We start from the raw sequence: 15,697 nt of genomic DNA, 5'->3' as shown, positions 1-15,697 counted from the left end.
TAGAAAAAAGCATTTTCTGATGCTTTAAATAGTAAATATAAATGACCAAAAAAAAAAATTGATATGTCCGTGCAAGATGAAGTCATTATTTTTCTTTAATCACCTTGACCACACATTAGAATTCTTGTGAATCCAAGTTCCAGAGTACATGAATAAATTACTTATGCCACCACCATATAAACATCTTCCGGTCTCATATGCTCACTTTGGCATATATTTCCATAGAGATTTTGTACCGTGTTTAAGTGAGTTTTTCCTACTAGGAAATTGGGATACATAAATTCCCACGTACATTACATTGTTATAGCTTGAAACATCATAAGATTTTTTACACGCAAATCTTTTATTCGGGTATAAAATATACATGGAATTTGAAGTGAGCTGGAAATGGATATGAAAGAACAATGTAAAGAAAAACGAAATTTGGCTAACGATTGAATGCAACAGAAAGAGCGATACCAAGGACAAGCCATGCCCCAATGAAGTATCCCAAAACCCTCGTTGGTCCTACGTCTTCCGGTTCCTGTCCATATCTCCCATATAAGATATCGACATGAAAAAAAAAAACTAAATAGAAGCACCATTTTCTAAGGTTCTCAACGTGACCAAAACAACCGGTACATACGTACCTGAGGAGGTGGTTCTTCCCTGGACGGTTCCATGATGTCAACCTCAAATGGCCACACATACCGCTCTGCTTTTTCGCTTCTGGCCAGACTCCAATCGTACATTCTTCTCTCTTCCACGGTCGACAAGATCGTATATGACTCCTAAAATTCATCCTTAATTAGTTTCCTTTATATCTCTCCATGAATCTCACAACATGAGATATACTGTATGTTGAAACTTATTATGACAAGTTGAAGTAACGTCAGACTACTTTTTAGGACAAGTTTAATTCCAAAAATATGTTCAAAATAAGTTAGTTGCTTAAAAAGTAAAAAGCACAAATTGGACATATAAAGATTAAAGTCCCATAATATGGTGAAAATGAAAAAAGATTGAGTTTGTATGAGATATACTGACTTTGACAAGATCCAACTTGGTCTTAAGTTGTTCTTCGTCTAGGCCTTGTTCCTTTAACTCCTTAACTCTATCTTGGTAACCGATTCGAACCTGATCATAAGAACACTTTCTCGAAACTCCAAGCCGTCCATAGTGATCTACATCTGTAATCGCTGCATTCTAATCCAAACCACCATCAATTTTTTTTTATTTATTTATTCAAACCAAAAACAAAAATTTTTAAAAATCGAAACGATCGAGAGGGATTAATTTACGAAGGCCACGGAGAGCGCGTTCGACGTTGAGAGCTGAGATTAAAGATGGTGATACTTTCGGTGCTTCATCCACGGCGGTGCTAGTTCCACCGTCTGTTTCTGCCTCCGCCGACACCTCACCGGAGTTTCTCGCCGGCGAACAGATGATCCGCTTCGTGGTGGATGTTGGCTTCAACGGGAAAGAGCACGTGCTCGGTACGTGACGGAGTACGGATTCGCCGGGAATGTGTACTAACGACGGTTGAGTTATCGTTGATGATAACGAAGCCATGGCTCCAAAGGCTAACACTGATAGAGAACACAGAAACTTTCGAATTTTTTTATTATTCTTGATAAAACGATTTAACGGATACAAAAATGTGACAACCATAGAAAACTCGTTGATGTGGATAAAATAATACAAGTCCCACTTTAGTTCTTGGAAATAAATAAAGCTAAGGACGATCAGCTAACATCAAAGTCGTTGTAGTATAGTGGTAAGTATTCCCGCCTGTCACGCGGGTGACCCGGGTTCGATCCCCGGCAACGGCGATTTTTTGGTTTTCGTATTTTTAAAACTACTTTGAAACGGTGTCGTTTGAGCTTACTTTACTTTTCTACCAGCATTGTTGAAACTCGAACGTTTCCGAATTGATATAATATAAAGCCACGGTATAGTTGGAGAACCCAGTTATAAAAGCAGTCATTTGGACATAAATATTTGACACAATTGTTCGCAATTATATTAACACCATAAACATTACTGCTGTACTGCACATGCTTCGATATGTACAGAGTCAATCTCATGGTTTTTTTTTGTCCCTAATATTTAAAAAGAATCGAGTCTTGAAAAGAAAAAAAAAAAAAAAAAAGAGTACCAGAAAAGAAAAGACAAAGCAGGATAAGATACATATCACATATTTTGAATCCAGTCCTTTCCTTATTATTTGCTCAAACCAGAGCTCTCGCCGGACTTCCAAACCACATCGTTAAGTGAGGTCGACAGCTTCTTGTAGAACTGCAAAGATAGTAGATATGAACAGATGTAGGAAACGGTCCTAGAAAGATATTCATTACCGCAGAGTGATTAAAATTGGATGTGACTATATATATTACCTTGTGAAATTCTAATGTATCCCCTTTAGTTTTCCGGACTTCGATCATATGAAGTGATGGTGATACTTGAAATATCTACAAAACATTATGCATAGATAAGGTCAATTCTTTTATTTCATTTCAGTTTTGATACTAATTTGATAAAGGAAAGAGTCATGTATGTACCTCAGTCGCAACTTTTAGGTTTCCCTTCCTTCCCGCATTCACGTTTTCAAGTCTCATCTGTGTACAAAAGTAGCATTTCAGTGAAAGTGACACTAATTCGATATCCATTAAAAGGAAACTTCCACTCCTCAGAAGAAATGAGAAACAAGTCTGATAGATATAATATGTTAATTAGATTTCTACTCTAATTAGTAAGTAATATACGAGAGGTTTTGAGGATTTATTTGTGAGGTTAGTATTTATTGCATGTTTGATTTAAGTAAGATTCTGTGTAGCTTTCGATTTTCTTGTGTTTGTAATCCTTTTACTCTTAACAGAAAGGGGTCTAAAAAAGAAGACTAATAGGGTTTCACAAGATCGGCTTACCTTGTAGTTTTTCTTTTGAATATCGAAACCGAGAGGCTTAGAAGCTTCTTCAATCTTCTGGACTAATTCATTAGCAGCACCTTTAGCTGCAAATCTCGTTTCTCGCTTGAATCCCTGCAAGTTAAACGATATAGACTTCATTACTGAAAATATAATGTGGCAAGACTGACCCTAACATGGTCTATATATATTCTGTTATCATGACTCATGAGTAAAGTTGTAATATATAATGCCATGTCACATTAAACTACTGTTTGCTCAACGATTTAAGAAGATAAGCATGTTTCATCTAAAGGACACACCTGTTCTTCTTCAAACAAATTTCCAAGATCCAGAGCTCTCGACATTGATATCAACTCAAAGGCATTCATAGGAGTTGGTTGCTCCTCTTTCTTTTCTCTGACATGATGCTCCTGTTCATAAATCACAGACTGTTATGTACGTTCATTCAATTAAATTGAAAATACGGGAAAACAGTTAAACATCTTCCAGATCTCAGACTAAATAAATATGACTCACTTCTGAATCTTTAAAAACAGCTTCCACATCATCCAAGTTCGCTTCTTCCTTCTCCTCGAAAACAGCTGGCTTGTAATTTTTCTTGAACCATGCATCTTTCAGAACCTCTGGAATTGTGATACGCTGTCATGAAAAATACACAGTTAATACTGAGATAGATAAAAGAGATAAAAGAGATTACAAAGGTAAACTCCTCACAAGGAAAACCACTATATAAAGTACTCCCCAACTCTTGTCCCTTAGAAAAACTCTGATTATTTACCTATTGCTATTAAGAGCTTCTTTAATAGGAAACCCCCGAAACCCAAAATACGAAAACACATAAGTAAATATCCCTTAGTTATATCATGATTAAGATACCAGCAGATATTACCAGCAGTAGCTCATTACAGGTAAATATCCTCAGAAGAAAGAGTTAGCAATAACGGAAACTTATTAATTTCTATGACACAAAATTAACATGAAACTGAAAAGAAACTTAACATATCAAGAGCTTCAGCTGCCTTAATATGTTGTTAAAGGTACAGTTTAACCCAACACTACAGATATTATTCCAAGTAAATAATTATGCTTTCAAGTCGGGACTTAGTTTACGCGCAAGTAATGATACTCTCTAAATATGTACAGTTGTAAATTTGATCTCAAACCCAATGCTAAAAATAGCAAAAGACAAACAATTAAATTGCCATTGTACTGAATATTCTCTCAAGTTTTCCAATCGTTCAAGCATAAGTTTCCCCCGAGCCCTGATAAGCCCTAACCCGCCTAAGTCTAAGAATAAACAAGACGAGACTGTCGGGGTGGGGTGGGTTCGACAGAAGAAAACAAAAGAAGGATTGACTTAAACCTGAAAGCATTAATAAACTGAAATAACTTACAGTCACAGGGTTAGGATCCAGGATTCGAACAATCAGGTTCTTAGCACCAGGAGAGAGCCAAGGAGGACAATGATATTCACCAGCTATTATCTGAAAAATGACGAAATTGTAACACAGAATCACAGATAATGGTAAAGGAAGAAGCATTGACACAAATGACAAAACGTCTTACCAGTTTATACAGCGTCATGAGATTAGAATCCTCAAAAGGCAAGTAGCCAGCAAGTAGTACAAAGAGTATCACTCCACAGGACCACAAGTCTGCAGTCGCCCCATCATAGCCTTGATCATTAAGAACCTGGAGGAAAAGAGCAACAAGGAAGCTATTAAGAACATGGTGCAACAACCGCATGACAAGACACATGATTAAGCATATACCTCAGGAGCAGCATAGTTTGGAGTCCCGCATGCAGTGTGAAGAAGACCATCACCCTGCCAAAACCAAATAAGTTTCATGAGCGAAGAATCTACAGAACGATTACTCCTACAGAGCTTATTAGATATATGTAAATCTAAACAATAAACACACATCATTGCTGAACTAAAGCCTACAGGCACATTCATTACAATAGGAAAAGAACATAATCAGTAGGAATTAAGGCAAAACAAAGGGATGCTAAAAAAAATATTGAGTTGGTTACCCTGACTTGTCGAGACAAGGCACTCAATCCAAAATCAGAGACTTTCAGATTTCCTTGAGCATCTAGAAGCAAGTTTTCTGGCTGCAATGAGAGATAAATAAGATAAGTTATAGGCATCAATTTGCTGCACTTTAAGAAAAAAAAACATACTGCAAACTCGTGCCCAAGATCTACCAAAAAATTTCGTACCTTTAAGTCCCTGTGGTACACTCCTCTGCTATGGCAGTAATCAACTGCATTGATAAGCTGCTGAAAATACTTGCGTGCGTTCTCTTCTTTCAGGCGCCCATCATGTACCTTCACAAGTTTATGCATATGTAAATACAGGGAAAATCTATAAAGGTTCATTACAGCTTAGCAAGCACCAAAAAAGATGGATCAGGAAAAGGATTAAGGAAAACTCACAATTTTGTCAAAAAGCTCTCCACCAGTGACGAACTCTAGGACAATATAGATCTTTGTCTTGCTCCCCAGAACCTGGAAATTTCCTCAAAAAAGTTAGCTTCCAACAAATCTGATTCACTTACAAAGACTCTTAATCAAGACAAAGGAGACACATTGAGGAAAAGTGGTTTGGGGGGATGGAGATAGACCTCATAAAGCCGCACAACATTAGGATGGTTAATCAACTTCATAGTAGAAATTTCTCTCCTTATCTGTAAGGAAAGCAAGATTACATTAACTTGTAGAAATCAAATGACAAAAGCGGTAAATAAAAATATGCTAAATAGGAAAATGTGAGTTAAAAAAAAAAAAAGAAAAAAAAAACCTGTTCAGCCATCTTATGCTTAAGAACCTTCTCTTTATCAAGGATCTTGAGAGCCACGCGTTCTCCAGTCTCGGTATCAACAGCACACCTGACTTTGGCGAAAGTGCCTTGTCCAAGCGTTTTCCCAACCTCATACTTACCAACACGACGCTGAACCTTGGCAGCACGATTCATCACTCCTTTGATCTTCCAAAGCTGTTTTCTTGAAAAAAAAAAAAAAAAAATGTAAAAAAGCATTCGACAGAAGAGTGTTTCTCTTCTCTATCCACAGAAACTAAAATCAATAATAAATAAATAAAAAACGAAGTAACCGTCGAGAGAGTAATAATAATAATATGCTACGAAAAGAGAAAAGCGCAAAAACAGCTGACAAATCTAGCACACCGCAAATTTCGATCGTCCATTTTATTGCACTGCTCCCCGAGAATCACGATTTATAGCATCAACAAAACTCAGGTTTTTCCACTAAACCAATAAGCGTATGGTATACAATTGAAGCGAGATTCTCAGACTTAACTCATCATCATCATATATATATATATAGAGATTTTTTATGCACTCTTTATACTCAAAATTCAAAAGTGTAATAAGTGATTTAATCTCTTCAAGTAACCGAATTGCTCATCGCAAATCGAAGCAAAAACTAGGAGAATCTCGGAACAAACCTGCAAAATTGGGCGGAGAAAAGTGATGACAAAGAGTTCAAAATTAAAAAAAAATAAAAAATCTAAGGCGCAGGATTCGCTCTAATCGAATTTGGTGGAGGAGGAGGAAGAGAAAGAAGAGATGCAAAGGAAGAGGAGGAGGAGGACGGTGGAAATAACGAGAGACACAGAGAGAGATATACGAATACGATGATTGCAATAATTTTTTTTTTTAAAGTTAATAGCTAACAGACAAAAACAAATATTTATTTCTCATTTACGTGTGGGGGGGATTAATAGGACAATACCAATTACACTATTTCTTTCTTTATTTTGTAAAGATCTTTAAAAGGTAGGAAAAAAAGAAAAAAAAATCTTAAAAACACAAATTAATTCTGTTTTTGGTCAATCAGTCTTAGTTAATTATTAGTTACAAAATTGACAAAAGATCTGATCTGAGTATTCAGATTTTGACTAGAGTTAGTGACCTTACCTAAATAAACGGTTTCTTCTTCTCATGTATATTTTACCTAAAAAAAGTTGAAATTTGATGTTATTATAGGCTTGAATGATATGCACCTTTTTAATGTCAAATCGTGAATTTTGCCATATAATATATATTTATAAAGTATTAATATATACATATATATATTTTTTAAATTTATTAGGTATATTTTTATTATACTACATCCGTTTGATAATATAGGAAGTTTAGAGAAGTATTTTTGTTTCATAATATATGATGTTTTAAAATTTTCTATGCAACTTTTAGATTAAATTTATATTTTATATTATGCAGACTTGTTTATGATTGGTTAAACTTTTTAAAAGTAACTATTTCTTAATATTCATGTTTTCACTAAAACATCATATATTTTGAAACGGAGGGAATATTCTATTGTTTTACTTACAATACTGTTTTTAGTTTCTTCAGTTTAGGATATTATTACATGTGGTGATGTTAAATATTTAACTATCATACATTCACTTATTCAAATATACGATAATTGGTATTACGTTTTCAAAAAAAAAAAACTGTTTTTAGTTTTTACGTATTCGCTTCTAATTCCATGCAACATAATTTAGAGGATAATCTTGTCATGTTACATGTATTCATATGTTGTTTTCCAACAAAAATCCAAACTTTTCGAATGATTACAATACACTTTAATATCTACCTAGTTCAATCTTTCTATTTTTTTATTTTATTAATAAAAAAAAATTTACAAGTTTAATTGATATACTTTGATGTAAAATATTCTATTGAATATGATTTAAAACTAATGATTAAATGTTATTCTATAGATGATATTTTTCTTTTTTACATATTTGCAAGATATTAAAAAATGACATCACATATTTTATTGAAACAGTTTGATAGATATTTACTGTACTACCATTTGGGTTTTAGTGTATCTAATAGAAAATAAATATATTAAGAAGTTGTTATTGAAGAGTTGATTTCTAAATCCATATGAAATTGTAAATTCTAAAAATCAAAACACATGGATATTGAAATAACTTGTTGTATCCTTGGATTTGAATCCTTCTATTTTACACTTTCAAATCCATTTAAAACATAATGTGGATTTTGAAATCCAAAAACAAATCATTAAATGAATAACATGGGATTTTAACAAGTATTTGTAAATCATAGAACCAATAACACATAATTTTGATAAGTATTTTAAAATCTATGATTGAATAACACATGATTTTTGTTTGGATTTCCAAATCCATTAAAATCATAGAACCAATAACCCCCTCTTGTAATGAAAGAAATCAATTATGGATAAAAATTTCATTTAACTTAATGGGGGTTATTGGTTTAAGATTTGAATAGAGTTTTAAAGATTTTAAATGTTATGTAGAATCTGTTGTTATTAGATCAAGATTTTGTTAAACTCTGTAAAAGTTTAATGTTATTAGTTTGTGATTTGTAAAAAGTCATTTAAAATCTTAAGAAATCTGGGTTATTAGATTCAGACTTTTATAAAGTCATTAAAAGTTTTGTGTTATTCAATTAAAACAAAAGAATCTAGGATTGTTAATGAGTTCAATTATTATGTTATTGGTTCATGATTTTAGACACTTTCTTTACAAAATAAAGTCATAGAAAATATCATAAAAATACATGGATTGTTTGGAGGACTTTACAAGATTTTAGAAAACTAATCAACCAAACTCTCTAAGAGCATCATTAGTGGAGTACCTCTCCCAAGTTACTCTCAAATTAATTAATCATATAATTAATACTTATTTAAGTAAAGCAACCCTAAGAGTATTCCTGCAAAATCATTCCTTTACTAAAGAACCCAAAAAAGATTGTTCAATCTTTTAGATAATAAATTTTTAATTTATGTTTAGTAATTATCAAACTTTAATAATCTAAAATGACAAAACAATTATTAACATTTTTATATTACATAAAACAAAACTTTGGAATCTTAAACATATTTTACAAACTTTGGAATATTAAACATATTTTACAAACTTTGGAATATTAATAATCTAAAATTTCTGTTGTAATGATCTCAATTGTAATTTAATAATTATCAAACTTTAACTTTGATAATTTGTGTTTAATAATTATCAAAATTTAATAATTTTTCAATTTGTGTTTAATAATTTATGTTGTAATGATCTCAATTGTATGGTTATGGGGAAGGATGTAGGTTTTGCTCAGTTCATGTTTTAGTTTAAATTATGGTGTTTATGTGACTAACTTGTTGGTGTCTATGTGACTGAAATATTATGTGTTTACAAAATTGTTGCTATGTGTTTACAAACACAATCTCAATGTCAACTTGAAAAATAATCCGAACAAGGTAACAAGTTACAATGTCATTTGAATCCAAAATAAAAAATACATCTAATTGTCTTACTGCTTAAAACCTGTAACTACAACTCTCATACTTAAAACCTGCAATTCCCACACTTAAAACCTGCAACTCCCACCCTTAAAACCTGCAACTACACAAACCTGCAACTCCCATAGTTAAAACCTGCACCTCCCACAGTTAAAACCTGCAACTACACTTAAAACCTGCAACTACAACTCCCATCGACTACTTCTTTGTGTGAGTGAGTGTTTCAGGGGCATTTCCTGATCATAGTCATTAAGACAAACAAAATCGACTTAAACATTAACAAAAACTCAAAAAAATCGACTTAAACATCAACAAAAACATAAACACAGTTCACTCAAACACATAACCAAGCCTAAGAACAAAAACACAGTCTCATACGAAGAGTATACCTTTTCAACTACGAGAATCCACTCCCAATGTCAAGCTGATGAACACCCCTCTTCACCATTAAACCCCATTGTCCAGTTGATATAAACCTCGCACAAAACATGGCAAAAGAGTGAATGTTAATCACACTATAACATTAACAAAACATCAAGCAAAAACTCAACTGTACTCCTAACAACAACACACGGGTCACAATAAAAAAACATATAACATTCTCACAATCAAACAAGACAACAAACGGTTAAACCCTATACTACTAAACAGACATGGGAAGTTCATACCTTTTGATCATAGAACAACAGTCTGAACAACAATCAAACAAGACAACAAACGGTTAAACCCTATACAACAAAAGTTCCATGTCTTGTAAAGCACCATAAATCGTAAAGTGTTATTGTTTGTTATACTAGGAGAGTTTAAGCATGATTACCTATACAATCTAAAACACAAAGACAGTTCATCCCTTAACAATCTAAAACACAAAGCTTCAACCTCACACAACACAAGGAAATCTGTGGTAAATCAGACAAACAGTCGATTTAAGCCCCAACCCGTAAACCCTCCATACAAATCACAAACCAATTAAACATCAAACAATACCCACTCTCACAATCAAATCGAATTTTACCTAAACCCTAACATTAACAACGAGATCAATAATTAAGTGATGAGAATACAAACCTTCTCTGTCTGATTCGTCTCCCGGTGGACCTCGTCGTTCACATAAGAGCCATCAGAAGTAACCGCAGTCGTCGATGTCGCAGAAGGAGGTAGGTCGTCGTGAGAACCGAAGCGTCACATCTCACGCTTAAGTCGATCGGAGTGGCCATCGTCTTCCTCAACCACCAACCCTCCACTTTTAGCCGGATAAATCAAAGGATTCGAGGTGAATCCACTGATTTTCCGGTTTGCTGTATCAATCTGTGGCGATTCGCCGTTTTGTGTCTGATGAGAAGAGAGAGACAAGAAAGAAGCAAAAATGAGGAGAAAAAAAAATTGATTTTATATTTTTTGATCAGCCATTCACAATGAGCCACGTCGCGGTTTTTAAGGGTTGCTCAAAGTACTTTAGCAAGTATCGATTCTCATGTAAATGGACTTTAAATGGATTGTTTATTTATGAATTGGGACCTAAACCCAAAAAAAATCAGGAGAGTACCCCTTAGTAAAGATGGTCTAACAATCTTTAACAATCTTTCACATATTCACTTTTAATGATTTTGTTGAATTTTTCAAAAATCTTCATAAATCTCAAACCAATATCACCACCAAGAAAAGTGAAAACTAATAATTAAAGAATAAATTATGTATTAATTATTGTTATTATTATTTTTTCTTTTTTTGGAGAAATCGTCATTTGATCTTTAAGAGGCCCAACCATATATTAATGTTGGGCTGTGTCTTTTATAAAAGCTCTTGTAGACAAAATAAGTGTCTTTTATAAAAGCTCTTGTAGACAAAATAAATCCTAAAATCATTAGCAAAATTTTCTCGGGAGTTCCAAAAAAAAAAAAAAAAAAAAAGGAAGGTAGAAGAAAAATGGCGGATCAGCTCACCGATGACCAGATCTCAGAGTTCAAGGAAGCTTTTAGCCTCTTCGATAAGGATGGTGATGGTATGTTCTCATTTTCACAGATCTATAACTTTTTTTCGTTTCTTCCGATGATTCCTTCGTTCTTGAATTCGTGTTTTGTTTCACTGGCTTTCCGATGATCTTCATTTTGCTTTGGTACAATTCGTGTTTGTTTCACTTGAATTCGCGACCGATCTAGCTTTTTGGAATGTTCGATAATGTATGACTCATGACTCACGGCGCGGTGTTTGTTTGCTTTGTATGTATGCTCGCTCGATCGCTTTGTTTTTTTTGGGTTGATTTGGTTCACGTCCTGTATTTTACCAGTCAGTGTTCATTCCTGGCTAGTCTTTAGTTGGATCTTACCGGTTCTAACTGAAGAAGATGCAGCGATGATACTTTTTTTCGTGAAAATTCTGAATAATATATATATTGAGATTGAGTTGTTAGCTGTGAAGGTTAAATGGTTAGTTAGTTTATTGAAAAGGATCGATTTGTAGTTTGATTATGCGAAAAGTATAGAGATACCTAGAATGTATTCTCTGCTCTGTTTCTGTTGTGCTGCTTCATTCTTAGCACCTTGCATTGTGCATTTATGGCATTTATACGGTGAGATGTGGGCTCAATGGATCGAAGTGGCTAGGGTTTTTTTTTAACCTGGCTTTGATACCATTGTTAACAGATATGGAAAAAGAATATTGTGTCTTTTAATGCACATGAGTCTAGGTTAGCTAGTACAGTACACATAAGGAAAGATGAAATAAACACGCAACATTTCCTTTCCTTAAACACTAAATGAAGCCTTGGAAGAGTTTTTTTCTTTTGTATGATGAGAAATCATTTCTCTTTTTACTTTCCAGATCTTCATCATTTGAAATAAGAAATGCAATGGATTTTGTTTCATTTGAAGTTGATCATCTTAAACATGTTTGGAACTGCTGTCTGTGAAACTGGTTGTGGATATAAGTCTGTCTCTGTAATTTATATCTGAATCTGACTGCAGGTTGCATCACCACCAAGGAGCTTGGAACCGTGATGAGGTCTCTGGGGCAAAACCCAACAGAAGCCGAGCTACAAGACATGATCAATGAAGTTGATGCAGACGGGAACGGGACGATTGATTTCCCGGAGTTCCTGAACCTGATGGCAAGGAAAATGAAGGACACTGATTCGGAGGAAGAGCTGAAGGAAGCATTCAGGGTTTTCGATAAAGATCAGAATGGTTTCATATCTGCAGCTGAGCTTCGACATGTGATGACAAATCTTGGGGAGAAGCTAACCGACGAGGAAGTTGATGAGATGATCCGAGAAGCAGATGTTGATGGCGATGGTCAGATCAACTATGAGGAATTCGTTAAAGTCATGATGGCTAAGTGACATTATCTTAACCCCGTTTTAAGAAACAAGATTTATGATTTCTTACTGTGAAGTTTCATCATGACTTGATTATGGTTGTGTTCTTTTAGGACATCGTTTGCTTCCTTCCCTTGTAATATTTGTTTGATTATGAACTCATATTTTGCTTATCCTTTTGACAGTTGATATTCTCTCCTTTTTTTGGGCAACTGATTTTATTCTGTTTGTTTCTTAAAGCAATGTTCTTAAAGTTGGCTGCGAGGGACGTCTAGGTGCTTGAACTAACCAGACGCTTCCTTAGACCAACCAATCAAATTGCATTGGTGGATTGTTTTGGGGTCTAAATGGTACCAAACCTATCATAATTCAAAACATCCCAACTTTTCCAATGAAAAGAAAGAAAAACAATTTACCATTATCCATCTCATTTTCCTGCTTATTAAAAAATTAAAACCATATTTTCCATTTCATTATGAAAACAAATATTTGTACAGAAAGTTGTACTGTTTATATTAGAATTCGATCGACACCAATCTGTGGTTAGCTTCTCTTACCCTTTGAATATAGCTCCATCTCTAAAGCAAAACAAAGTCTACATGAATTTGCTTGTCTGCATTAATTATGGGCATTTAACATTCAATGTATATTGCATAAAAACTTGATCAAATTTAAGACTCAGAAAAAAGAGTAGAAGAAGCCAAAGACTATTATGATAGAAACTTGAGAAACAAAAAAATACATTCATACTTGGCAAAACATACAATTCAAAGGATGATAACAAACAAAAAGTGTCAACTTCTAACAAACCCTAAATATATATCTAAATCAAAACTCATAATCTAACATCGTCGATGGGTCAAAGGTAGAAACAGAGGAGTCAGGGAGTTGACAGAAGCTACCGTTGTCATGGTTATAGAGAAAGACTGAAACTTTGCTCTGATGTTGTTGAGTCAATGATGGCGTCGATAGGTATTGCTCTGTTCCGCTCATCAATGATGGATCTGGTGTGAAGAAGCCGGCGGAAGACACCACAGGAGGAGGGTTCTGATCGGGGGGTTTCGTCTGGTTCTGTAACACCCGAAGAAGCTGATCTTGAAACACCCGTAGAGAACTCTCTAACGAAGCCTCCATCTCCAAAAGTTTCTCAGAGAATTTGTTGTCCTCCGTGATATCAAAAGATGTCTTCTTCTTGTATTTGAGGGTCGTCGTCTTCTTATTCAGAAACTGAGAAAGGTTTGTGCTTTTCTTGCGTCTCTCTCTATCGCTTAGTTTGCTGAATCTCTCTGCCATGTCTCGAACCTTGGATTGATCTTCCGGCCATGTCCTGACGAGTTCTCCGTCGCGGTTGTAGTATATAACACAGACCTCGACATCGCACAAGATTGAAAGCTCCGAGGCTTTCTTAAACATGGTCTGTTCTCTCATAGCAAGATTTGTTGTCTTCTTTAATACGGAAGAGAGTTTCTTGAAACATCTTCGGTTTCTCACCGACAACAATTTCGTTGTTTTGTCCTTCGTCAACATTGTAGAAGAAGAAAAAAAAACATTGTAGAAGAAGAAGCTTTGTTTACTGCAGAGAGATAAAAAAAAAAGTAAAGAAGAAGCTTTTAGTTTCTTTTGATGAGAATTAGGGTAAACACACACAACAACTTCAGGGTTATTTATGTAGAAAATTCGATTTCCATATTTCTCTTCATTGATGATATGATATACGCGTTTTGTTGTCACAATCTGGATTGGATTCGATTTCCATTTTCCTAAAATCAATCTAACCGTTGTAGTATATATATATATATATATATATATATATATATATTTGTTGTAGTATATATTATCAGTGTATCTATATATAATCAATCACAATGAGCAAAAAAAAAAAAAAAAAAAAACCCAAATTGCTCTTCACAACTCTGAAGTGCAGCTGTGGGATTCTTCTGATCGTAGACTGATAAGAACAATGGAAGGTGGTCACCAGTCAAGAGTAGGAACATTGGCATGGAACAATCACATTCTAACAACTGGAGGAATGGACGGACGGGTCATCAACAATGATGTGCGGATCAGATCACCCATCGTGGCAATGATGTGGAATGTTTTTGGAGTACCAGGGACCGTCAAGAAAGTTGTTCCAAAGGTAGCTCCGGAGCCATACTCTAATTGGAATCATATTCGTTGAAACTGTGAAGACGAACAAGGACGAAACCCACTGATAGTTAAGCAATTTCATCTTCTTTCGATGACGAAATATATTTTTTTATGTACAATTAAGGACGGTTAGTCGGTTAACTAGCTAGTTTACTAGCCTTCATTAATTTTTTTGCAGATAAAAAGTCACTAAATCCGTACCAAATATATTTATATGATTTACTTGCGTTACTTACTTCATTGTAGTTGTATCATATCTCCTTAAGACTTGTCATTCTTCCTTGTAACATACTCCATGTGGCCAACTGATTAAAATGTAATGCGACTGCAGAGCAGTGACATTTGTAGTGAGATCAAAATGTAACTTAAGTGGGATTATTTTATATAAACAAAGATTCATTTTCCTCATGAATAAATTGTGTCACAAAGGCCTTATAACTAACTAATTGATTTGCAGCTAACAAAAGAGCCAGAGAGCCAAAAAAAAATTGTTATATACAATCTCATCACTGGTTAAACAAAAATACTCTCTTCTTTCCCTTCTTCCTCAGCAGAGCCTGCAACGAATATAAGCAGACCCGAATAATCAGCAATTGCTTCTCTAGAAACGAAGCTTGAAGTCTTTGTATTATTGTATCTACATTTATTATCTCTGATTTTATGAAAGCTGCAATTTTTGTCTTCTAGAGATTGTAACGAAAGTGATAAAATGAATACTGCTTTGAAAATACATTACCCTTTTGACAGTTGATATTCTCTCCTTTTTTTGGGGAACTGATTTTATTCTGTTGTTTCTTAAAGCAATGTTCTTAAAGTTGGCTGCGAGGGACGTCTAGGTGCTCAAACTAACCAGACGCTTCCTGAGACCAACCAATCAAATTGCATTGTTGGATCGGTTTGAGTGGTTTGGGATCTAAATGGTACCAAACCATTGATCATAATTCAAAACATCCCAACTTTTCCAATGAAAAGAAAGAAAAACAATTTACCATTATCCATCTCATTTTCC

At 34.4% G+C, this 15,697-nt stretch overlaps 3 protein-coding genes, 1 non-coding gene and 1 pseudogene across 6 annotated transcripts; 2 read left to right on the top strand and 3 right to left on the bottom strand.

Moving 5' to 3' along the window:
- Positions 1-260: 260 nt before the first annotated feature.
- LOC104706474 (NAD(P)H-quinone oxidoreductase subunit U, chloroplastic) lies at positions 261-1,675 on the bottom strand. The gene is made up of 4 exons (XM_010422673.2): positions 1,281-1,675; positions 1,027-1,178; positions 630-770; positions 261-523 (listed from the first exon to the last, which is right to left on the bottom strand). The coding sequence occupies exons 1-4, from the start codon at positions 1,648-1,650 to the stop codon at positions 428-430; spliced, it is 759 nt and encodes a 252-aa protein (XP_010420975.2). The 5' UTR covers positions 1,651-1,675; the 3' UTR covers positions 261-427.
- Positions 1,676-1,739: 64 nt separating this feature from the next.
- On the top strand, positions 1,740-1,811 carry TRNAD-GUC (transfer RNA aspartic acid (anticodon GUC)). The gene has a single exon. It is a non-coding gene; the product is annotated as a tRNA-Asp (tRNA).
- A 168-nt stretch (positions 1,812-1,979) lies between these two features.
- Positions 1,980-6,632, bottom strand: LOC104706470 (CBL-interacting serine/threonine-protein kinase 26). 2 transcript variants are annotated; one of them, XM_087462521.1, is made up of 15 exons: positions 6,379-6,632; positions 5,714-5,915; positions 5,538-5,600; positions 5,350-5,421; positions 5,134-5,241; positions 4,945-5,025; positions 4,682-4,735; positions 4,476-4,601; positions 4,304-4,393; positions 3,426-3,548; positions 3,209-3,319; positions 2,907-3,020; positions 2,541-2,597; positions 2,376-2,450; positions 1,980-2,277 (listed from the first exon to the last, which is right to left on the bottom strand). In XM_087462521.1, exons 2-15 carry the CDS (start codon positions 5,885-5,887, stop codon positions 2,203-2,205), a joined length of 1,323 nt encoding a protein of 440 aa, XP_087318647.1. In that variant the 5' UTR covers positions 5,888-5,915; positions 6,379-6,632; the 3' UTR covers positions 1,980-2,202. The 2 variants fall into 2 exon arrangements, with proteins under 2 accessions (XP_087318647.1, XP_087318646.1); XM_087462520.1 differs by having other exon boundaries at positions 5,714-5,908; positions 6,379-6,621.
- A 4,381-nt stretch (positions 6,633-11,013) lies between these two features.
- LOC104706471 (calmodulin-7) lies at positions 11,014-12,724 on the top strand. Its single transcript, XM_010422670.3, has 2 exons — positions 11,014-11,229; positions 12,191-12,724. Exons 1-2 carry the CDS (start codon positions 11,154-11,156, stop codon positions 12,562-12,564), a joined length of 450 nt encoding a protein of 149 aa, XP_010420972.1. The 5' UTR covers positions 11,014-11,153; the 3' UTR covers positions 12,565-12,724.
- A 513-nt stretch (positions 12,725-13,237) lies between these two features.
- LOC104706472 (agamous-like MADS-box protein AGL53 pseudogene) lies at positions 13,238-14,314 on the bottom strand (annotated as a pseudogene). The gene has a single exon (XR_015564199.1). The product of XR_015564199.1 is annotated as an agamous-like MADS-box protein AGL53 pseudogene (transcript).
- Between the last annotated feature and the right edge of the window lie 1,383 nt (positions 14,315-15,697).

Source organism: Camelina sativa, chromosome 8 (genome assembly GCF_030686135.1).
Source record: "Camelina sativa cultivar CO46 ecotype springtype chromosome 8, ASM3068613v1".
Lineage (NCBI taxonomy): Eukaryota > Viridiplantae > Streptophyta > Magnoliopsida > Brassicales > Brassicaceae > Camelina > Camelina sativa.
This window is presented reverse-complemented; position numbering and strand designations above follow the sequence as displayed.